Source organism: Pyrgilauda ruficollis, unplaced genomic scaffold, assembly GCF_017590135.1.
Source record: "Pyrgilauda ruficollis isolate IOZ18807 unplaced genomic scaffold, ASM1759013v1 scaffold15, whole genome shotgun sequence".
Classification (NCBI taxonomy): Eukaryota; Metazoa; Chordata; class Aves; order Passeriformes; family Passeridae; genus Pyrgilauda; species Pyrgilauda ruficollis.
This window is the reverse complement of record NW_024513654.1, coordinates 13,435,388-13,457,980: the sequence shown is the minus strand read 5'-3', so window position 1 is coordinate 13,457,980 and position 22,593 is coordinate 13,435,388. Positions and strand designations below refer to the sequence as shown.

Sequence of the window (22,593 nt, the reverse complement as noted above, 5' to 3'; positions counted from 1 at the left end):
GGCTATGACAGTGCTGAGGTCGAGGGGGCTGCAGGACACAGGTGCTGTGGTAGGAGCTCATGGCTGGGCAGGTGAGGGCAGGGTGGCCCCGGTGAGCCCATGGTGTGGCACACAGAGCTGAGGCATCAATAAATACCCTTGTTTCTGATGTGCCCTGAGCTCTGGCAGGCTCAGTGGGATGCCCTGGGTGGGAAGGGAGCAATGCCCTGCAGGAGCAGATCCTGCCATCTCTGGTGGATCCTGCATTTGCCTGGCTGCATCCTGCACACGCACGCAAGAGCTGCTGGAGGGCTCCAAGGCAACACTTCAGGGTTGAGGTCTGACCTGGAAAGCCCAAGGGTACCTGTGAAGCTCCCAAACCTCCCCTCACATCAGCTCCAGTGCTGTGGGAAACTCACTGTGCTTTTTGTTCCCTCTCTTTTTGTTGGGATGAATCTGTGCCCTCTGCTGCTCTTCCCCAGTGCCAGTGCTGTGCCAGAGGGTCCCACATGACACTGGCACCCAGCATGGGCCAGACCATGGGAAGAAAACCTGAAGCAGGGCTGCCCTCCTCCCTGGGCCACCTCCACCTGAGGTCACAGAGTGCAGTGGTGCCTGCTTGTGCCAAGGAAAGTTAAGCAGTAACTGGGACATGGCCATGAGAAAGCCGTGGGTGCTGGAGGGGCCAGGGAGCTCCCCATGCAAAGGTCATTCAGGTACAGCTCACCCAGAGTCCCTGCTGGTCCCTGTCCAAAAGCCCATGGTGTCCCAAGCAGGGACACGGGGCAAGGGCCAAGGACCATGCTGGGTGCTCCAGCTACTTCGGGGCAGGAGGTGGAGGGTGCAGGGCACAGCTGAGGGCTGGCATAGGGGCAGGGTGGGCAGCGGGGCAGGCTTTCGGCAGGGGTGCTATGGCAGGGTGTGCTGCTGGAGGGGCAGCAGCGGCTCTGGCAGTGTGGGGGGAGTGCTGGTTCTCTTAGACATGGAGGGAGCATCCCCAGGCAGAGGGCCTGTGGGCGGCCGGCTCCCCCATGCGGGACAGGGCGGGGGTCTCTGGGGGAGATGCAGGATGTCAGGATGGGCTGGGGCCAGGAGCAGGGGTGCCTCTCGGGTGAAGGAGGAGTGCCAAGGTGCAGCGGGAAGGGTGGGGCAGAGGGTTCCCCCTCGGCAGAAGAGGGGGCCGGCGCGGCCGCCCGCCCCGGACAGACCCCGGCGGGCCAGGCGGAAGGGGCGGCTCTGTCCGGCCCTCCCCGCAGCTCCCGGGGCCCCCGCGCCGCGGGCTCGGTGCGGAGCCGTGCCGAGCTGGGGAGCTCCGCCTGTCGAGACGTGACCCCCGGGGTACCTGCCCCGCATCCACCGGGTGCGTCCGCGGCACAACCGGGAGCGACCTGCGGCCCCTCCCCGCTCCTGCCTCCGGCTGCGGTTCCCGGAGCTCCGGCGGCGGGGCGGGGGATGGAGCCACGCGGCGTGGGAAAGCTCCGCGGGGAGTGGGGATGGAGCCGAGCGGGCACCCAGCCTTTGGGAAAAAATGCTGTCTGGGGACCCCTGAGGCTGTTCCCCGCTTGGGGGACCGGGACGCTTGTGAAAAATGCCGAATTTGCCGCAGTGCCCCATTTCGGAAGGTTTTTAGATGCAAAACCTGCTTCTGTGGCTACAGCTGGTTTGTGTTGAAACTCTGAACGGCTCAACGCACCCCATCCCGAAAGGATGCAGATGGTGTGGGGCGGAGCGGGCGGGACGGCTGCCCTGGGGATCACCCCGGGCCACCCAGCTCCTGGGCTGGGGCAGGAGGAAACCAGCACGGGCAGGGGAGCTTAGCGGAGAGGGAGGAGAGGGACTCTTCCCCATGCCTGCGTCGGGACAGGTCGGTGGTGACCCTGACCCCAGTACAGAGAGGCGACCCGAGGCGGCCGGGTGCCAAGAGCCGTAAGGGGCAGGGTGAGGCGATCCCGGCATCGCCCTCTGTCCCGGCAAACAGCTTGTCAGCAACCACCGCTGAAACCTAAACCAACCACAGACCTGGGCGCTGGCACGCTGCGGCCGGACCCTGCCGCAGCTGTGGGTGCAGAGAGGTGTCAGAAGACAGGGTAAGTGCTCTGAATCCGCTTCATCCCCCACAGCCCCCCGGTCCCTCGTGGTCACCTCCTGCCTGGCTACCCACCCCACTGCTCACAAGGGTGGGGATGGGTGCACCCATCTTTCCTCGGGGCTCTCCCGCAGCTCTTTCCTTCCGGGCAGGAGCGGGCAGGTGCCTGATTTTTTTTCTCTGCATTTCCTGGTCGGAGGCAGGAGGCAGGGCAGGGTGGGTGGTCCCGTGCCCCGACGACACCGACAGCTCCTCTCGGTGCCCAGGTGTCCAGAGGAGCTGCTGCCATGGAGCTGGGGAACATCTCGAAGCCCACGTACGGGCCTGGCCCCGAGGCGCCGGGGAGCAGCACGCCGGGGATGGTGGCAATGGCACACGGCTTCCTGCGGCTGGTGCAGCCACACGCCCTGCCCATAGGTGAGTGCAGGGCGGCGGGGGGCTGGTAGTGCTGTAATGGCCGGGGTAATCAGCAGTGGGCTCCCAAGGATTGCCAGCTGTGTCCTGCTCATGTCCTATATCTGTGGGGCTATCTTGGCTGGGCCCCAGGACAGGGGTTAGAGGTAGTGCCACCTTGGGGAGTTCTGCCCCATCCTCCCTCCAGGTATCTTAATTCCAAAAATGTGCACAGCAAACCCCACTCTGCCTGCAGAGTCTTTGCCTGCCTTGGAGCCTTCTCTGTTTGCTGGCCACCAAGAGCAGTGTGTCCTGGTGCCAGTGGCAGCACTGTGTGCCCCAGCACTTGCCCTTGCTCCTGTCACTGTCACAGCTCTGTCCTGAAGCAGCTGCAGGTTTGCACAGGTGATACCGGGACCCTACAGCTGCTCCATATTCATGGGGTACGTGCTGCCCACCTGGAGGGAAATGCCACTCTGGGTACTGCCAATTGTGTTTCTTCCTTCACTGGCTTCAACCCTTGCTTGCCATCAACATGCTGGCAAAGGTGTGGCTGGCCGCACAGGTCCTGCTTTGTGGACCTGTGTCACATAGACACCAGGGTACAATCAGTGTCCCCATGTGCCATCAAGGCTTGTAATGAGGGCATGTGGCACAGGCAGGGATAGCCTTGGGAATGAAAGAGGCAGCGTGGCAGTGGGCCTTTGCCCCAGTATTCATCCATTACTGGCAGTGCCCTTGGGCCTCTGCGTCAGGCTGGGCTGCAGGAGGGCAGCCCTAGGGCAGTGTCCCTTATGCCCACGGTGGTGAGGAACTCCTTGTTCTGTGAACCCCAGAGAGCCTGGGGGCTTGCAGCACTTTTCCTGGGTGCAAAAATGCTGCATGAAGTAATGGTTGGGGAGGGCAGCTGCAAGGGAGAAAAATGCCATACTCAGGTGATGCCTTGGGCTGGGAGGTGTGAGCAGGGTCTGGGGCCCTCTTGGAGAGCTCCACGGGGCCCAGCACCTCCTCACAGCCCTCTGTGCTTCTTGTCTCCCAGACCTGATTAATTTTGGGCAGCCCCAGAACGGGTTCAGCCAGGAGGACATCCGCAAGGTGAGCAGGCAGCTGGGGTGGAGAGCTGGCAGCCCCAGACCACCGTGGACTGGGGGATGTTGGTGGGTGCTGCTCTGAGGTTGAGCCCTGGATGCTGGGCAGCAGCAAGGGAGCACGTTCTGCTCCCTGGGGGGACCCATTTTGTCTGTTTGGGTCTGGACAGGGTGTGCAGAGCTGAGGGGCCTTCGGGAGCACCAGTGTTATGCTGCTTCTCAATCTTCCTCTCCCAGCTGCTGCTCTACGAACTGGGTTTCCTGGTCTGCGTGGCCATTGGAGTCGTCCTCATCATCCTCGTGCCGCTGGTGGGATGCTGCTTCTGCTGCTGCCGCTGCTGCGGGCACTGCGGGGGCCGCATGTACCAGAAGCAGGGCCGGCGGATGGGCTGCCGGCGCCGGGCGCTCTGGGCCTCTGTCCTGCTGGTCTCCGCTTTCCTCCTGTGAGTGCGCCGGCCGGGAGGCTCCGGATGGAACCCAGGGGTGGCTGGAAATGCCGGCGCTTGGCGGCCGTGCCAGGAAACTGCCATTGTTCACGAGTAGATCCCGGCACGGCGGGACAAAGGAGAGGAAGCAGCGGCGGTGGGGAGCTGGCCCCGGGGGGCTGCGCCCTGGCACCGTGCAGACCTTTCCCGACAGCTTCCCCACGGCGTACCGGGCTCTGCCGTGCCTCAGTTTCCTGCGTCCCTCCTCTCTGGTCCCTCAGGGCAGGGCATGTGCTGGGATGCACTGGAAGCAGAAGTCACTGGTGTGCTCCGGACCCTGCAGGCTGGGGGCTGTGTGGGTGGATTTGGAGGGTACTGGCGGGGAGCACTGGGACTGAGCTCCCCACATGTTCACTTTGCCACCCTTCCCTTGTAGGGCTGGTGGTGTTTGTGCCCTCATCAGCAACACCCGCTTCTCCCAGGCTGTGAAGAGCACCTTTCCCAATGTGAACAACACTCTGGATGATGTCCAGACCTACCTGGCCTCCATCCCCCAGGCATGCATGATCCCCCTGCCACGTCTTGAGGGCAAGGGACCAGGCGGGAGGAGCAGCCCAAACAGGCCACCGGGGAAGGGCAGCAGAGGGGCTGGCAGCAGAGAAAGGTCCCCATCCTCACTGACACCACATCTCTGTCCCTGCAGCAAGTTGATTTTATCATCAACAAGAGCGATGTCCCGCTGGACTATGCCAACCGCAGCCTCCAGGGTGAGGGTGTGCGATAGGAGGGGCTGGAGCATCCCCACAGCCCTGTGGCCAGCTGCTCCAGGGCTGGGGGTTCTTGGGCAGTGGGGCTGTTGTGTGGGCTTACCTTTCTGCCCTGTGGGTGGTTGCTGATCCTGGGGACCACTGGGCTTGTACTTATGGAGATGTCTAAAGGGACTGGGTCTGGAGGCTCTTCCAAGCTCCAGCTCTGCTCCAGTTTCTGCTTTTCCCTATTCAGGCTCCTCTCTGGGAAGGGTGATGCAGGTGCTGGGAGAGTGGGAATATCCCCATTTCCCCCACCTGGGGAGTGGGTGAGGGAGGGGTGCTGGTGGTGTCAGTCTTTTCACCAGCTTTTCTGTAAGCCTCAGGACCTTGCAGGGATCCTGTTATTGACACCACCTCTCCCATCTCTGCAGACATTGGGCCCAAACTGGGCAGTATGATCGCCTCACGCATCAGGAGCAGCACGGATGGGGCTCTGGGGTCTCTCCAGAGCCTCTTGCAAGGTACTGGCCCCATCCCAGAGAGACTGGCAAGGGACTCAGGGCAATTAAGAGATGGTGTGGGTGCATGTTTGGGTAAGGCTCCCATGGAGGTGGATCCCTTTGGCCTCCCAGCCACACCCTGGGACAAGTGCCATGACTTTGGGGGTGCCCCTATGTTGCATTTTTTCATGAGTTTCCAAAGTTCAGCTGGATGAGAACGAGTCCCTGCCACAGTGGCAGGATGAGGCCCTGAGCTCCCCGCTATCTCCCCAGGGATGGAGATGCTGAAGGACACCTTTGCCAACATTTCCATCAGCCGCTCAGAGCTCGAGGAGCTGCAGAGCAACTACAGCCAGTGGTTGGTCAGCCTGCGGGACAGGCTCAACAACACCCTGCAGAAATGTGGCCCCCCCTGCAGCCAAGTGTCCCTGGATGGGCTCGCCTTCACTGCCAACTTCAGCACGGTGAGGAGGGGCAAGGTGTGGGTGAGGAGCCCCAGCAGCCACTGCCCCCACAGCTCCCTCACCCCAGGCTCTTCCCCGCAGATCCCAGGTGTGGAGCAGCAGCTGGAGGCGCTGCGTGAGGTCTCTGAGTCAAACATAGAGACTGATTTAGAGGAGGTAAGGGGTGTCCCCTTCACCCAGGCACAAAGCTGGGTGCTCCAGCAATTGCCGGGGCTGTGCTGACAGGGCGTGGGTTGGGAAGAGCTCTGTCAGGAGTTCGGTGTGTGACACCGAGGGAAGGGCTGGCCTGAGGTCTGCTCACTGTCCCAACCATCGCTGCACTCTGGTAGGGTGGACTGGCTGCTGTGGGGAGCCTGGCTGTTATGTGTTACTAGGATGTGGGGACAAGGGGATGTGCTGCTCAGCCCTGGATTGCAGGCAGGGATATGAGTTTCATGCTGTGCTTCCCTGGATGCAGGTTAACAAAACACTGGGCATGACCCCTGACAAGGTGCAAGAGCAGTCCCAAGAAGTGGTGGCAAGTAAGCAGGGCTTTGTGTGCTGACTTCTCCCTCTCCTAGGATTCCCTCCTCCCTTCTCAAGCCATTCTTCCCTGCAGCCCTGGCTGTCCCCAGGTGCCATCATTGCCAATGTCATCCTTGGCCATGGCTGCTCCTTTCCTATCCTTTCTGAGTCCCCGGTGCCCTGCAGGACCTCGCAATGTCAGCGTGTCCCCATTCCTTGCAGAGAGCCAGGACCAGCTGATCCTCGTCAGGCAGGAGATCAGAAGGTTGCAGGAAGGGTTGCCGCTCCTGGATGCAAAGGAGAAAGTTGGGGCCTTTGTGAATGATGCGACATCGGTGCTGGAGGAGTACAGGGAGCCGATCATCGCCTGGGATGGGCTCAGGTGGGCGAGGGGCTCCGGCCCCGGCTCCATTGTCTGGGGAGCTTTAAAACTCCTGCTCCTCTCATTGCTGGAGGTGGGGGCTTGCTGGGTGGTGGGGTTGTGGGTCCAAGGTAGTCAGAGCCGTGCCTTGCAGACACACATGCCCCTTCCCTGCTGTGGTGTCTGGGACCTTTTTTCCTCCCTAGGAAGGCAGCCAGTGTGCTGCAGGGTGCTGCTCAGGGTCCCAGGTTCTGCTGACTGACTCCCGCCCTTTGTCTTGCCCCAGGTTGATCGTGTGTACCCTCCTGTGCTGCACAGTGCTGCTGGTGGTCCTCTGCAATGTTTTTGGGCTGCTGCTGGGGCCCCTGGGGCTGAAGGAAGGTGTGCTGCCCACACAGCGCAGCAGCCTCTCCGATGCTGGCGGGAACTTCTTCATGGCGTGAGGCTCAGTTGGCTGCCAAGGACATGTGTGGGAGCGGTGGGATGGGTGGGCAGGGCTGGCCTGGGAATGCTCGAGCTCCTAAATCATCATTTTACTGCAGCTTAATGGCCAGCCCCGTGGTGACTCCTCATGCAGGTGATAAATTGAAGGTCAAACGTGGTGCTGGTGAGAGGCATTTGAGGGGAGCCCGTTTGCCCTGACGGCGAGGGCTGGCAGTGTGTGCGTGGGTCCTGCACTTCTGCGGGGGAGTGCTGGCTTGCAAAGCTGTGGGAAGCTGTTCTGGAATCCAAGCTCCAGGGTAGATCCTGGTCATGCTCTGGGGTCTGAAGGCAGAACAGAGACAAGCTTGTGGGAATGGTGGTGTTCCCACAGCTGTGGGGGTGAGGGGTGTGCAGCTCCTGGGCTCTGCGAGCTGGGGGCAATGCCAGCATCAGTGCTGGGCCACTGGGCTGCTGGTGTTGATGGCATTTCTGTCCTGGCAGAGGGGTTGGTTTCAGTTTCATCTTCTACTGGCTGCTCATGCTGCTGGTGATGATCGTCTTCGTGCTAGGGGGGAACATTTACATGCTCTTCTGTGAGTCCTGGCACAACCAGCAGCTCTTCCAGGTAAGCTTGCTGTGGGGAAACTGCATGGAGATACTGCTTCCTAAATGAGGGCTGCTGGTGGAGCAGAGGCAGCACTAGCCATTTAGGATGCTCTTTCAAAGTGTCCTGCCCTGCACTATGTCTAGTTTCTCTATCTCTTTCCTTGCTCTTAGCTCCTCGATACCCCTGGCAAGATCCCTAACTTCAATCTCTCAGAGCTGCTGGGCCTGAAGGGTGACACAACAAACTTCTCAGAGATATACAGGTGGGTGCCAGCCCTGACACTGTGTCTTTGGTGGGGGTAGAGCTGCTCAATGCCCTCAGATGATCCCCAGGAGCAGGGCAGCATGCCCCACCTTCCCAGGCTGTGGGTAGGCACTGATCACAGGGAAGGAGCAAGGTGCAACCTAGCTGCACAGGTGAGGACGTGCTCTTGGGAGAAGGTGGCCCTCACCTGCCCTGTTTTAAACCCCATGCCCCCATCCTGCAGGCAGTGCCAGCAAGATGCTTCCCTGTGGCAAACTCTGCACTTGGACCAGAGCGTGTCCCTGGATGAGCTCTTGAATATCAGCCAGGTGAGCATGGGGGTGCCAGGGTCTTGAGGGCAGGAATCCAGACCAAGGGCTGAGGGACAGTGAGCAGCCAGCACCTGTCTCATCATGGCCCCCTTTGCTCTGGCAGTACACAGGAAACATCTCCACGGCTTTTGAGAAGATGAACATCACCCTAAGCCCCATCTCCCTGCTCAACCAGAGCCAGAAAGACATGCTGCTGAGTGCTAGTCAGGCTGGACAGCCTCCCAACTTCACCCTCACCCTGGAGCAGGTGTGCTGGGTGTAGCCTGGTCTTGGGATCAGGGTGGAAGGGCTGGATGTGGGTTGAGGAGGTCTATTGCACTCTCCTTTTTGCTGCTGTGAGAGTCCTCTGCCATCTGTGTAACCCGTTAGGGTAACAAGACACATCCTCTGCCCAGAAGGCTCTGGCTCTTCTCTGTCCCACAAAGAAGGGGTATGGCTCCCCTTGTGCACCCCATTCCTTATTCTCATGGCTCTGTCTCTGCCTCTTCCAGCTGGATCAGAATATGACCCAGGGAAGCTTCCTGGATCTGGCTGCAGAGCTGGAGCAGCTGGCAGGAAAAGTGGTGAGAGACCATGATACCCCAGGGCCATAGCCACCCTGTCCCCAAAGCCACTGGTTACTGGGCTCCTCTGTGCCTGCCTGAGTGTTGAGGGGAGGCACAGAGCTGGGCACTGCTGACTGCAGCTCTCCCAGGGCACAGATGTGAAGGAGAGCCTGGAAGATAATGCTCACACACTGAGGGAGCTGGAAAAGGAGATGCAGGAGAGCTTCTCTGGGCCACTGGTGAGCGATGCTGGGGCATGTCCTGGGGATGCTGGGTTGGGCTTCCCTAGAGCTCAGAGCCTGCTGGCAGGTCTTGTCTGAGCTGTGGGGTCTGCACCTCTGATCCCCCTTCTCTCTGTCCTCAGCAAAGTCTGAAGGAGAGCATCTACTCAGTGCAGAGTGGGGCTGTCCAGCTAGAGGTAAGCTGCACAAGGGGAGTGCATGCCAGTCCCAGGCACCCTGCAAAGCACCCTCGAGGTCCTGCAGTGGAGGTGGTGGGGCTAACCTGCAGTCTGGGGGCTGCAGGGGCTATTCATGGGGGTAGAGGGAGGGAGGCCATGGAACCTGGCAGGTGCAGGCTCCCTCCACCTGAGGTACCTGGCACTACCAGCGTGTCACTGCTGGGAACACCACATCTATGCCCCAGGGAGTGCTGCTGTGCAGGGTTGGTGAAGTGCAGAGACTCCACTTAGATCACAGTGCTGAGAGCACCTTTCACCTCAGGGACAGACAGCAGCTGCGCTGGACAAAGCCAAGAAAACCCAGGAGTTCCTGGAGAGGGAGATGCCAAACATCATCAAGAACGTGAGCTTGCCTTGCCCTGCTGTCAGGTCACACGGACCAGACCCCCTCACCAAGACCTCCCTCTATACAGGGAAGCCAAACCTTGTCTGGCTGCTCATCCTGTTTGCCTTCCCTGAGTATCTCCTGCACCCCTGGGTGCCCCCTTCCCTTATGGCACCCCTGGCAAGGGACTGGGGTGGGGTGAAGCCTCCAGCCCTGTTGCTGCTGGGCTGAGGTGGCCCGAGAGCCCTGGTCCTGACATGGGGCATGGAGGGGGCTGGTGGTGCAACATCTCCACTCTGTGCTTGCCCCTCCAGGAGACATTGGCCTTCCTGGAGCACCTGCTGGATTTCTTTGAGACCTACATTTCGTGGGCCAAGAGCAGGGTAAGCTGAGCTTAGTGAGGTGGAGAGAAGGGGAGAATGAGCTGCAAGGCTTGGTGGATGCTGATATATGCTGTCCCCACCATGTCCCCAGGTGAGAGAAGATGTGGCACGTTGCAAGCCCATAGCTCAGTCCTTGGATAATGTGGAGGTCATTGGCTGTGACTATATCATGGACTCTGTGGTGAGTGGGGCAGTGATGTCTAGAGTGACACACACGTGTGGGGTGGCAGTGAGGTCCTCTTGTCCTCCTCATGCACAGGATCAGGGATGCAGGGAAGGATCAGGGATGCTCAGCTTCTGCCCAGCAAAGTGCTGTGGCTAAGAGGAAAGGCCAGGCTCTGAGAAGGAGTGGGTGGTCATTGGGGAGTGCTGGGAGCAAAAGAGTTTCTCCCAGTTGCTCTCTGGACCTAATGGCTCTTCCTCCACCCTATGCAGAATGCCTTTTGGTTCAGCCTGGGCTGGTGCACCTTGTTCCTGCTGCCCAGCGTCATCCTGGCTGTCAGACTTGCCAAGTTTTACCGCCGCATGGATATTGCTGATGTGTACAGGTGAGGAGCAGCCCCACCCCCTGTGACTACACTGGGTCTGGGGTCCCCCTGCCACCTGTTCCTTCATGTCCCTGGGTAGCCTGTGGGGCTCATGCTAAAGTAATGTGGGCTGGGGAGAATCTGAGAGGTGACTTAGGGCCCTCAGCCTCTGAGGATGGGGATGTTCTGGAGCTTTTCTCTGCCTGCTCTGAACCTCCTGTTTGGGCAGATAAAGGGGCATTCCCTTTGGTGGAAGGAGCCTGGCAGGGCTGCAGCCACAGCCTGGCTCGAGTCCACCACCTAACTTGCTCTGTTTTGCACCATTTTTGTGCTGGAGCACTGGCGTGGGAGCACAGCTGGATGCTGTGCAGAATGCAGTGTGCTGCATGGTTGGTGGCATTGCCACGAGGGTGCAGTGCTTGCTCACATGCCTGTGGCCACCGGTGTCCTGGGGCTGTCCCTCTGGGACACTCTGCCTGGCAGCTCCACCACCAGCACAGGCACTGACCTCTGAGGGTAGTGAGCAGTTTCTAGCTGGATTTCCAGCTCCTGAGGGCTATGTTGTGGCCCTGTAGTGCAGCTGCTGTGCTGAGGGTTCTCCAGCTCCTGCCACCCCTCTGAGCTGGCTGGAGACATGGGCTCAGCTGCCCAGGAACCTCGGGGAGCTCAAGTTGAGGCACAGGGAGCTGGGTGTTGCTGAGCATGGGGCCCTGCTCTGCCTGCCTGGGGAAGGAGCACTGATGCTCTGGGGGCCTCTAAGAGCCAGTGCTCTCTGTTCACATCAGGCAGCCAGGACGGAGGGGACCACAGCACCCTGAAGCCCATGTGCTCTCCTTTTGTGACCCATGGGAGACCTTATTCCACCATGAGATGCTGTCCTGTCCCATAAGGCATCTTCTTGCCCCACTAACACTGTCCCCTCTTTTTTCTCCCCTCTAGGAATGAAGACTTTGAGATGTAAGCTACTTACACTGCCAGGTCCCTTTGGGGTGGGGGGCAGCCTCTGTAGGTACAGGGGGGGCAGGGGACAGAGGGAGGGGGGTGGGGACCAGGGTGAGTGCAGACCAGGGGGTGTGCTGGTACCACAGGGTGGCTGTGAAGGTGAGACTTTTGTAGTGCATGCAGTTGTGGTGTCCCCTATCATCTTCCCACACTCCCAAGTCTGGAGGTGCTGCTGGTCCCAGTCTCCCAAGGTGGTGGGTTTGGGGAAGCTGTGTCCATTTCCTGTGTCCCTATTTCCTGTAGGACTGGGTGATAGGAGTGGGTTGATATTTGACCATCCCAGTGCATCCTGAGCTGTCTCTTGCCCCACTCTGTGGCTGGGGGTGATATATGTGACCTTGGTTTTGCAGGCCACCAACATTCAACGCCTACAAAATCCCCAGGCCTTCCACAAGGCATTAGCTCCCATCACCTGCAGATGGAGGAGGAAATGGACAGACCCCCTCACTTGAAAAGTGTGACTATTTATTTTTGCAGGGAACCTGCCTCTTTCCAAGGCTGTAATTTTTGATGTCAAACAATAAATGGTGTGTTTGTGTGCACTGTGGGATGTGGCTGTGCTCCTCAGGTTTAGCAGTGATGGAAGTACGCAGGGCTAGGGGCTGGAGGGTTCCCCACTGTTGGCACAAGCTGAGCTGTGCCTGGGACCACAGGGCTTTCTGGTGTTCCCAAGTGTGCTCTGCCCACAGCCAGCCTGTGGGTGATTACAGGATCACTGCTCAGTGTCACCAAGACTGGGTGATGTTCCCCTCACTGGGCAGCCCTCTGCACCTCTGACTGGGTGAGTGCCAGGTCCCTCCCTGGGACAAGCCACACAAAGAGCCTCCTGTCTATGAAGTGCCACCCCAAGCTGTCCCCAGCACATAAGCACTTCCCTCTGGCAACTCTAGCACGTATCATCTGTGGATTTCCAGTGAGTTTATGGGGTGCTTGCAGCCCACACCTCCTCTCTGCAAGATATGGTGCCATGGGTACTTCCTGTGCCCACCCCTGCACACACCGTGCTCTGCACAGAAAAAGCTGCATGCACAGATAAATCAGGGTGACTTGGTCTAGAGCCTTGGGGTGAGTTCAGGTATTGCTTTGTGCTGCTCCTTGGTGCAAGTGCAGGGCCCATCCCGAAAGCTGTGTCAGGCACAGGGGATATACGTGAGCAGCTTGACTCATTTCCTTTGTAGCAAAGTCCAAGTTTCTCTGGAGCACAGTGAGAGGGCCAGGCCAGCTCCCCCTCCACTACGTGCATCTCTTACTGTTTTTCCCACTTGCCTTCAGATCTAATTGCTAGTTTTTCCTTTGGGCTTTATCTGAGGCTGCACCGGCCTTACCTCCTGCTGTCTCCCCCCAGCAGAGTGTGACTGCAGCGAGAGCCCTGTGCTTGCCTATCAGTCAGCTCAATCTGTCCTTCAGATTGCTTTGGCCCCTGCTTCCCCCAGGGCTGCTCACCCTTCCTGGTTCTTGCCGTGAGATATCCAGCAACCCCTTGGAAAGCATTCAGCTCAGTTTTTGGCCCTGGACCCTCAGCCTCCAGAATTCTACTTCCTGTTTGTCTGGGGCCCATACATGGAGGCTTCTGCCCCCAGGGCTCAGGCTGTCCCTACTGCGTCATGTTCCCGCTTCCTCTTCCCTTGCTGTGCCTCGGGGATGCCTGCTCACACAGGACTGCTGCTGGCTTCAGTTTCTGCTTGCTGGCTTTGTGGACATTGCCTCTTCCCTGCTCTCTGTTTTCTGCAGAGCCAGTGCTGGCAGGCAGGGAGCTTCACCCTCATTTACTGTGGCAACCTGCATCCAAACCCAGCCCTGGCAATGAAGATATTCCCCCAAATGACTGCACAGCCTTTGCCAGGGTGTGGGGCTTGCTCTCAGCAGCTCCCCATTCAGTGCAGCTCCAGGGCAGTGTTCCAATCGCTGGAGCCATGAGGCTCTAAGAGGTGTTGGGGTCCATCCATTATCCTCCTCCCAAACAGCCCTGGGAGGTGGGTGAGAGCAGAGTCTGGCAAGGCCACCAGCTGCCTGGAGAGGAGGCAAGGACAGCTCATTACAGAATGCCCTCAGTGGATGCCACCAGCTCTCCTGCTCTCCTTTCAGGCCCCGCTCCCTCTGCTCACGTGTGGCAGCTGCCAGAGTGAGAGGGAAACTCAGAGTGCCCCATGGCCAAAGCACAAGGGACCCCCCACCAAGGAAGGTCTCATCAATAGACAGCCAGTCTCTAGGGAACCATTGCAGCAGTTCCTCTTCCTCTTTGCCAGGCCTTTTTCCACCACAGGGACTTTCCGCAGCCAAGCCCTTCTCTGGGGGAGACTCTGCCACCTCTTTACAGTGGTTTCACAAACAATAATCTCCAACGACAGCTCTGACACTGGCAGCAGGATTTTGCTGAGCCAGCCAGGTGCTCTCTGTAGCTAGTTTTCCTAAAAAATAGAGAATTTGCAGCTCTTGAGAAAAAAATCCTCCCTTCCTCAACTCTCTGTTGGGCCCAGCCACAGCCACGCACGGCCTGGGTGGCCCTTCCCTGTGGCACATAGCTCCTGCTTGCCTGTGCAGACTCCTGCCTCTGTGGCTTCATAGTGGTAAGCAGCTGAGTACCACAGAGGGCACGAGCTAGCTGGGCATGCTCTCTGAGCCCAGCTCTACCAGTTGTGAGCCATGCTGGGCAGCACCAGAGAGATGAGCCTGGCCACTTTTCACCAGAGGCAAAACAAGATTGTCCTCTTCCTGAGGGTGTGTACCCTCATAACATCCACCACCACCTCAGCAGTGCTTTAGGAACCTTTATTTTTAAAAGGAGTCTGTCTTCCACACTTAAGACCACTCTCAAGAGGATTAATGCAGGTGAATGTCCCGCAGCCCAACAAGGCAACAGCTCCTTTACACCAGAGCCCAGAATGCAAGGGCAAAGCCACAGCAAGGGTCTCCCTCCTGGTGGATGGGGCCAGGCACTGGGCACCTGAGAGGCTGGAACCTGAATCTTCCTGCAAAAACTGCTCTCAAGTTACATTGATTTTGCAAACAGAGGCACAATATGAGCCAGACAACCCTGACAAAGCCCCTTTGTATGCAAAGGGCAAAGGTAGAGGAGATGGGAACAGAGGGCTTGGGTGTCCTGCAGCATAATCTAAGCTCCCACAAAGGAAAGGGAAAGGCAGGACCAGCCCCAAGCTCTCATAGCCTGGTGCAAGTGTCTCAGCTCAGCAGAGTATGGGTACTGTCTGGGACAGAGAGATAAGGGAATTAGGCTGCTCTTTTCAGCTAAGTAGCTGCAATCAGTCACAGCTACAGGACTGATCCCAGAGGAGTTGTGGCGAGACAATGTGTGGAGTGCTGCAACTGCCAGCGTGTGTACTGGGACCCCAGTGCCATTGAGCTGTGCCACACTGGCATTTAGCATCTGAGTGAGCCAAGAGCAGCAGGACTCAGTGACCCAGCTGCAGGAAACATGCCCTGTTTCTCACAGGCAGAGCTTGGAGGTACCACCGAGCTCACTGAACAGAGAATGGGGTGGGGAAAGACTGTATACTGCCTACCACTCCACCACCAGTACCAGAGGATCAGGGAAGTAGAAGTGGAGCTAGAAAGGAGCCAAACAAACTGAAAACAAAGTGCTTTGGGCAGGGAGCAGTTCTGTAGTTTTGTAGTGCAGCCAGTGTTTTCATCTGCAAATGCACCTGGCATTTGCTCCTCCACTGGCACACACACAATTGCACTTGCTAGGAGTAACCAGAAAGCCTGCCCTGGCTCAGAGATCCCCCAACCTCAGCCACCCAACAGGCTCTTTGAGATGCTGCAGGGATGCTTCAGAAAGGAGCAGGCTTCCGTATTGCCAACACAGGTAGGATTTCCCTTCCTTGTGCACCCAGGGCTTGGGATAACATTGTCCTTCCCCCTTCACACACTGTCATCCTGTAGCAGTGCTGAGGGTGAGGAAGTCCTTGCCATAGATGGCTGAGGAACATCATCAGCTACTGCTTTTGAGGGGATTTTGTGCTCTCGGGGTGGGGTGGGAGGGGGGAAGGTGCTGCTCTGCAGGGCATCTGAGTACATCTCGTCCTGGACACTGGGACGCTGCACAACCCTTTGCAGCAGTGGCTTAAGCAAGCCCACAGTCAGCTGGTTCCCCTTGCTGGAGAAGGGCACTGGGTCCTCCTGGGAATGAGGGAGGTGCTGCAGGACCATGGTGAGGATGTCTGAGGCGGTGAGCTCAGCAGGGCACAGCGGCCACAGCCTGTCCAGGTAAGGGTCCAGCTCCCGGTGCCGGGCAAACTCAGCCAGCAGCGTGATGAATATCTCCTTGTTAAGCAAGGGGCTGAGTTTGGAGAACTTCTCTGCCACCTCCACCACCCTCTGCCACTGCTTCAGATGGATGAGAAGATGCAGAGCTTGCAGCACGGCCTTAGGCCTCTTGCTGCAGAGCAGCAGTTCCAGCTCCATCTCGTCATCTGCCTTGCCGTGTTTGTTCTTTCGGGCCAGCACTCCCAGTGCTCTCTTGTACAGTGGTACCCGGCCCTCTGGGCCCTCCTTGCTGCTGTATGACCAAGAGCTGCTAACGTACTGCTGGGTCAGCTCCACAAAGCTGGGCAACCACTTGGGTTTGAACATCAGGAAGGAGCTGCAAATGAGCTCAAAGAGTGGGACCATCCCATTCTGACCCACCTCCTCCAGCTGTGGCTGACACAGGACCTTCTTCCATACCTCTGGGGTGGCCCTGGCTACCAAGAGGCCATCCCCATTCTGCTGCAGCTGCAGGCAGCTCCTTGTGGCCTTCCAGGCAGCCTTGGGGAAGGAGGCAAAGACAGAGTTCAGATAGGCCAAGTTGTCTTTGTCCATGTCAGACTGCAGAATGCGGCTGACCTCCTGCTCCACCAGCTCCTTGCAGTAGCTTTCCACCTCACTCTCTGGGGCACATACCACGCAAGTCTTGAGGAGCTCCAGGCTCATGTAGCTCTGCAGCTCCCGGCTCACTGCATTCAACAGCTTGGCGTAAGTGTCTTGTAGGTTTCGGGCTGGCTTCTGCTTCTGGTAGAGGCTATGCTGCAGGATGGCAGCGAGGACCACAGGAGCCTGGAACGTACCACCTTTCTTCAACTTCTCCACCGTCAGCTTGGAGCTGCTGAGGCTCCTCCTCTGATAATATCTGCAGGCCTCCTCAAACACCATCTCCACCAGGCATGGCTCAGGCCTGCTGCTGTCCTCAGGTTTGGAAAAGCTAAAGCTGTAGATGCCACTCTGACTGAGGAGCTGGATACCGTCCTCCTCTCCTTGGGACTCCAGGAAATGCACCTCCTTCATGCTCAGGACTTCCTTTTCTACAAGCCTTCCACTGTTCTGGTCGACAAGGTACAGTACTCCAGCCAGCACACAGGCCAGGATGCTGCCGAAAGTCTTCAGCTGGACAAGACTCCTGTGGGCCAGGGGCCCGCCCTCCAGGTCAAATATATGCCTCTGTGTCCCATCTGGCTCCACGATACTCACAGAACCCTTTGTGCTCACCAGCAGCAGACCCCCACTGTTGGACACAGCGGAGGTGTGAATGTCCAGAGGCACAAAACCTGAGAGAAGGCCCACAGAACCCAGCAGGAGCTTCTTGAAGTCTGACTCGCTGCTGGAGCGCAGCACCTTGCTGTGGATGAAGCCTGCAGAGGGGGCTGTGATGGTGAACTCTGCCTTCTCTGGATGCCAGATGAGGAGGAATTTGGAAGTGGTGGCAAAGCCGGCAGCAGCAGGCACTAGGAAGACATGTTGGGGAGAGGCCAGGACCTGGTACTCGGGGCTGTTGTGCAGGACTATCCTCGCAGTGCCCAGCCGCACGCCTTGCTCCCCCACCTCCAGAGCACGGGCACACACACAGAACCTGAAGGCACACTTGCTCATGTCCGAGTGAGCACCCAGCGGCGGCCTCTCCTCACACCACACCAGGCTGGCTCCCTGGCTGCACACGGAGACGACTCGTGCCCGGGCACCCTGGCACAGCTCCAGGGTCTGCAGCAGCTGCCAGCCCACGGCCACCACAAAGTGCCAGACCTCGGTCCGGCCGTGTTCCCACACCACGGCCAGTACCCAGGAGTCCGGTACCACAGGGCTCTGCAGGAAGAGCAGTCCCACAGGGGCTGGTTGGGGCGGCTGCCAGCTCCTCTCCAGGTCGGCTCCAGCGATGCTGTGGCGCTGGAAGGCCACCACCCGCGGCAGGGTGGGCGGCCGGCTCTTCTGCAGGAGCAGGAGATGCTGCCCGTCGGGGCTGGACTGGACGTGGCTGGGCTCCTCTCCGCGGCACAGCAACTCCCGCAGCCAGTGGCCTCGGCTGAAGTCACTCAAGTCGGAGACCTGCCGCAGCTTCATCCTGTCAGCGACAGCGTGCGGCAGGGCGAGCTGGGGCACGGAGCCACAGCCGCCACTCCGTCCCCTCCCGGAGCCCCGCCACACCCTGCTCCCCGGCACCCTGCTCCCTCGGCTCTCTAGGAGGCCCCACGGACGCCTTCCCCCCGCGGAGAGCCGGTTCCGCAGCAGCAACTCCCAGCGACCGGCCGCACCCGGAGCTCCCCGCTCCGCCCGAGGGAACTCCGCGCTGCCCCGGGCACACGCCGGGCCCCCTCCCGCCGGGACCCACCTGCCACGGCGGCGACTGGCGACCGGGGCCGGGGCCGGGCCCGGGCCAGTGGCAGCTCCGCTCAGCGCTGCGCAGTCACGGGGCCGCGGGTTTCCGGGCGGAGCCGCTCCGCGCCGCCGCGGGCCGTCCCGCTCCTACTTCCGCCGCCGGTGCGGAGTGGGCTACGGGGCCGCGTCCCGAGGGCGACCCGCGGGTCCCCGCAGACGGCGGGGCCATTTGTTACCGGGGTGCGTGTGTCCGTGCGTGTGTCAGTCGCCGCGGGGCGAGCCGAGCCAAACTCCGGCCGGCCCGGGGAGGAGCCTGCCCGGCCCGCCCCGCCTGCGGGAGCCGCGGCCGCGCGGGGAACCGGCGGGCGCACGCGCGGCGCCTGCGCGGTGTGNNNNGGGGAACGCGGGACCCCGCCCGCGGGGCCGGGCGCGCCCCCGCTGCCCCTCCGGCACCGGGGGCTCCGCCGCACCGGGGGCCCCGCGGGGCTGGTGCGCTCCCCGCCGCGAGGGGCCTCGCTGGGTACCGGCACCCCGTTCCAGGGCCGCTCGCTGTGCCCACCCCGGTTAGCTGCGGGAGCGGCCGCACGCAGCCCGTGCAGAGGGAGGTGCTTCTCATGGCCCGCCGGTAGCGCCGCGGTGCCCCGGTGCCGGCCCGAGGAGGCCCCGGGGCCTGCCGCAGCCCAGCCCTCCGCTGCTCGTGGGCCGCACCGTCCCCGGCCGCCGGTGGTTTGGGCTCGAGATAACTGCGAGGAAAAGAACGAGCGTTCGCTGATCATTCCCTTGTCTGGTTCACCTCACCCTTCTCCGAACACTTGTCCGGGCAAAGCAAAGGGGAGCAGCAACAGTGGTAAAGCAGTGGGAGCTTGCAGCGTTTATTATGCTGAAGGCACAGGCACTTGCTGCATGAGCGAGCTGCGGCCTCGGTCAAACCCTGTTGCGTATGTGGCTGTAACAAAGTTTGTTCATCAGCAGAGACTGTAATCCGAATGTATGCTGAGAGCCAATTAGCGTGAGCGGGTGGGTGGAATATGCAAAGCAATGAGATAATTTGAATCGTTGCAATACGTGGTGATTGCAGTTCACCAGCTGTATGAGCTCTAGTAGGAAATGTGACAAAAATGTAGAAGAGAGATTTCGAGGGGAGGAAAGGACAACAGTGTGGCTTTCCAGTGATAATAGGTTGATCCACTGTGTCATTTATGGCACTTCTGCTGTCTGCAAAGAGATACTGTGGGCAGGGTACATACAGGGTAAAAAAGTTAAACAGTCATTGGCTAGCATGCACAAAAGGAACAGCCAGGCTTTAATGGGCTGCTGGGCTAAGCATTCATCTGCTCCCTCCCCCAGCTAACACACCAGGCAGCCATGCACACATCCCTTGGGAGGGGAAGGATCAGCCTCTGCTGCTCAGAGTTGCTGAGTTGCTATATTCTGGCTCCCTATTTTTGATTTTTTTTTTTTTGAACTTACACCTTTTCATGTTTGCATTTTAACTCCTGAGTGCTTGCGCTGCTGATGGTCTGTATCTCAAAAATTTTACCCACTCTGCAGCTCCACCTTTCTTATCTTGGTATGACTTTACTGTGCAGCTTCTTAGAGCATAGCAGCTACTTCAGAAGTCAGAGCCGAGATCATGCAGCTGCACTGTATTCAGCATGGGCTTTGGATCCACACCACCAGCTGAAGCCATGGGAAAAGGGCAGGGGAAGGTTGCAGGGGGAGTGTTTTTCTTCAGAAGGAAGGCATTTGAAAAAGTCTGCAGGAGACATGAGCTTTTAGGTGGGAGTGTAAAGGCAGTGCAGAATATTTAATGATAAACTATGTGGGATGGATTCTAAAGTGCTTGAAAAGTGAAAACCCAAAATCATTTTGTGACATGAGAGCTGGTCGTGGTAGCCAGGAATACAGAGAGAAAGTGGGGTGAAATGAAAAAATTACGTTGTATGAAAATGGCATGAACAGATGCTGGTGGAAGCATGCAGTGCTTGTCTGGACGGACTTGACAGGAAGAAGCGTAGCTAGTTGGTGGTGTGAAGTTGATGGATTGGGTGTTATTTTAACTGGATATATAGAAATTAAATGCAGTTATGCATGAAGTGTAAAATCGTAGCTCAAATGTTACTCTTTTATATCATTGCTAAAGCAGGTGCAATGGAAGAAGTAGCATGTGGCTGTGTTTGCATTAGGAAGCTGCTTTTCTATTTTTTCAAGAGGTAAAAAATGGGTCATAAATGGTGTAACTTTAGATTGCACTGTGTAGAAGTATGTAGACTGCTCTGAGTGGGATAGAAGGAATTCCTAGTAAAAATATATATACTGTGGCTGTGCTGGAGGTTGTTGCTTTGTACTGCAGGAAAAGTAGGATCTCTATGGGTTTTTTGTCACCAGCACGCCTTCAGAATATGTTTCTCATTATGTACTGCCTGAAGGCACCTGGAAATTCTGCAGCCTGGATCCAAAGCTTGTATGCTTTGGCTTTGTCTTACTGTTTCCCTTGTTGGTGGGTTGAGCACCTTACAGTTGTAGAGGAAAGCAGAGTTCGAGCAGTTTTTATTCCAATGGACAATATTCAAATGAAGTTGTAAGCAATGGAAGGAGCATAAAAGCAGTGTGGATGTACTTGCACAATCTGTAACTGCCAATGCAAGAGTTTGTGGAGAATAAACTGCAGAAGGGCTTGTGGCAGAAATTTGGCCGTGATGGTTTCTAAAGCCTTGAAAAAAGCCCTATGTGTTCTTGCTCTCTTTGTTTTTGATAGTGGGCTGCTGATGGGTGGTCCTGGGGGTTTTAACAGAGGAGCTGGAACTGGGTCCAGGCACTGCCTGTGCACTGGGATTCATAAATTCTTGTGCTGGGTGCAGGTTGTGTGTTGCTTCCAGCGATGGATGAGTGCTGGGACCTGTGTTGTAACTGCCTGTTGTTCAGGTCCAGTATTTACTCTGCAGATTCATCACATGGATTAAGTGCAAGTTTTTCCTGGTACTTCACTGAAGTATTTAATGAGTGCTTAGCTTAACACACTGTGCTTTAGAAGCTGTGAGTTAACTTTTAGACGGGGGTTTATCTCACCCTCTTGCATGATGGAGGCAGTTTTTGAACAACTTTCCTTTAATCCTGAGTGATGTACCTGCAGAACACCTTGAAAGGCAAAGCATGATCACACTGAGCCCCAGGTGCATACACTCAGGGAGGGAGGAGGCAATTGCTGGCTTTGAAATGTTTGAACAGGTGAGTCCAATCTTAGTAGCTCTGACAAGTCAAGGGACATTGGATTCCAAAAGCAGAAGTATCTTAGTTCTTATTCAGAGTCTTTATAAAATTTACTGAGTTCAGGGCTTTGACGTTAACAAACTAATACAGATCACATCATTTGCACAGCCTTTTCCAGGTAGTGAATAAATGGTTTGCCAAGTAAGTCATATGTGAAAATACAATTTTGCATAATCTATATTCTTTTTGTCTAGCCAAGAAGTGTTATAGTATATTTTGTGAGGGGTCCACACTGAAAAAAATGCACTTATTCAAGTTTGGTTGCGTGTGGGGGTTGTGTATGTGCATTTATAATCTTGAAAACTTTGTTAGCCAAGGCAATTGAATGCAAAGTGCTGTGCTTGATGGGCTGCATGGAAGATTACACAAGTTACAAGTTTTGGATCCTGATGTCATTATGGTGTAGATGTGCATTAGTGTTATCCTCTTGACAGTATTTTTGCTGTTAAAAGACAGTCTGTGGAATACTAATAAGTCTGTACAGGAGCTGAGTGACAATGTGGAGCATTGTGTAGCATTTCTCAGTGTGCACAAGTCTGAGTAAATCTCAAACTCAAAATACCAGGTTCATTTTCCCTGTGGCTACTCTAACAAAAAGCTAACAGAGCTGTGTTCATTGGAATGTCATATGTTTGGTTGGAATCTCTGTTATGAGTTCTGGAGTGAAACAGAAAGGAGGTGCATGGTTGGATGTGCTCATCTCTTCCTGACTGGATCAGCTGATCCTGGGGTTGATGAGAGATAAAGCAAGAGTCTGCCTGAACTCGTGTCTGCCATGGCTTTTATCTTCCTGCCTTTGAGATGCCAAGACTTGTGCTCTGTCAAGTTTTCTTTTTAGTTCCAGATGAAGCATCTTGGATCTTCTGCTGCACAGCAAAGTATTTGTTGTTCTAAAAATCCCCATGTGTGTGCTTCTTGTGGCCCTGAGGGGCAGTTCTCCTGTGCAGTCAGTGAGTACAGCAGGATTCACTTAGCAACATGTGTTAATGGGAATGACTTATTGACAGAATAAATTATCCATTTGAACGTAAAATGTGGAAAATGCACCGATGCCTTTTAAATGTGGTGTTTAAAGGAAAATTGTTAATTATCATTAGTTTTGTTGTTTTCATAAGCTGTCAGGGCATCACGACAATTTGACACCTCTGCAACTTATTTATAAATGTTTTGTGCATTTAACTGTTGTTTTCTGCAGCTGTGTAGAAGGTCTCCATTAGCAAAACACAGTTTTCTGTTTGTCTTTTTGACATCTAGAAAATGTAATTGCATAAAGTGAAAAGAAAAAACCATTTGTGTGACCTGATTATCATAGGTCATGAAACAAACACAGCCTAATAAAGCG

The 22,593-nt window shown here is 57.0% G+C and overlaps 3 protein-coding genes across 6 annotated transcripts in view; 2 read left to right on the top strand and 1 right to left on the bottom strand.

The window, feature by feature from the left end:
• Window positions 1-78: 78 nt before the first annotated feature.
• Window positions 79-14,023, top strand: LOC121350028 (prominin-1-A-like). The gene is given in 28 exon segments (XM_041460986.1): window positions 79-1,117; window positions 1,119-1,200; window positions 1,203-1,244; window positions 1,247-1,339; window positions 2,276-2,482; window positions 3,498-3,553; window positions 3,784-3,989; window positions 4,408-4,528; window positions 4,675-4,738; window positions 5,152-5,241; window positions 5,494-5,684; window positions 5,766-5,840; window positions 6,142-6,205; window positions 6,411-6,570; window positions 6,836-6,988; window positions 7,474-7,597; window positions 7,750-7,841; window positions 8,067-8,151; window positions 8,258-8,401; window positions 8,646-8,717; window positions 8,849-8,938; window positions 9,064-9,117; window positions 9,422-9,502; window positions 9,799-9,867; window positions 9,959-10,048; window positions 10,303-10,415; window positions 11,334-11,351; window positions 11,747-14,023. Coding segments are annotated over 28 exon segments (3,174 nt in total). The 5' UTR covers window positions 79-631; the 3' UTR covers window positions 11,799-14,023.
• A 126-nt stretch (window positions 14,024-14,149) lies between these two features.
• On the bottom strand, window positions 14,150-18,142 carry HPS6 (HPS6 biogenesis of lysosomal organelles complex 2 subunit 3). Its single transcript, XM_041460980.1, has 2 exons — window positions 17,995-18,142; window positions 14,150-17,727 (listed from the first exon to the last, which is right to left on the bottom strand). Exon 2 carries the CDS (start codon window positions 17,724-17,726, stop codon window positions 15,279-15,281), a length of 2,448 nt encoding a protein of 815 aa, XP_041316914.1. The 5' UTR covers window position 17,727; window positions 17,995-18,142; the 3' UTR covers window positions 14,150-15,278.
• The window catches only part of ARMH3 (armadillo like helical domain containing 3), a 125,213-nt gene continuing 120,713 nt past the window's right edge, over window positions 18,094-22,593 (top strand). The window contains exon 1 of one of the 4 annotated variants that reach the window (XM_041460983.1): window positions 18,094-18,221. The gene's annotated coding sequence lies outside the window, so the exon portion shown is untranslated. Of the gene's footprint in view, window positions 18,222-18,383; window positions 18,829-18,976; window positions 18,999-22,089; window positions 22,202-22,593 lie in introns of those variants that run through there. The other 3 variants (XM_041460981.1, XM_041460985.1, XM_041460984.1) reach the window with 3 other exon arrangements.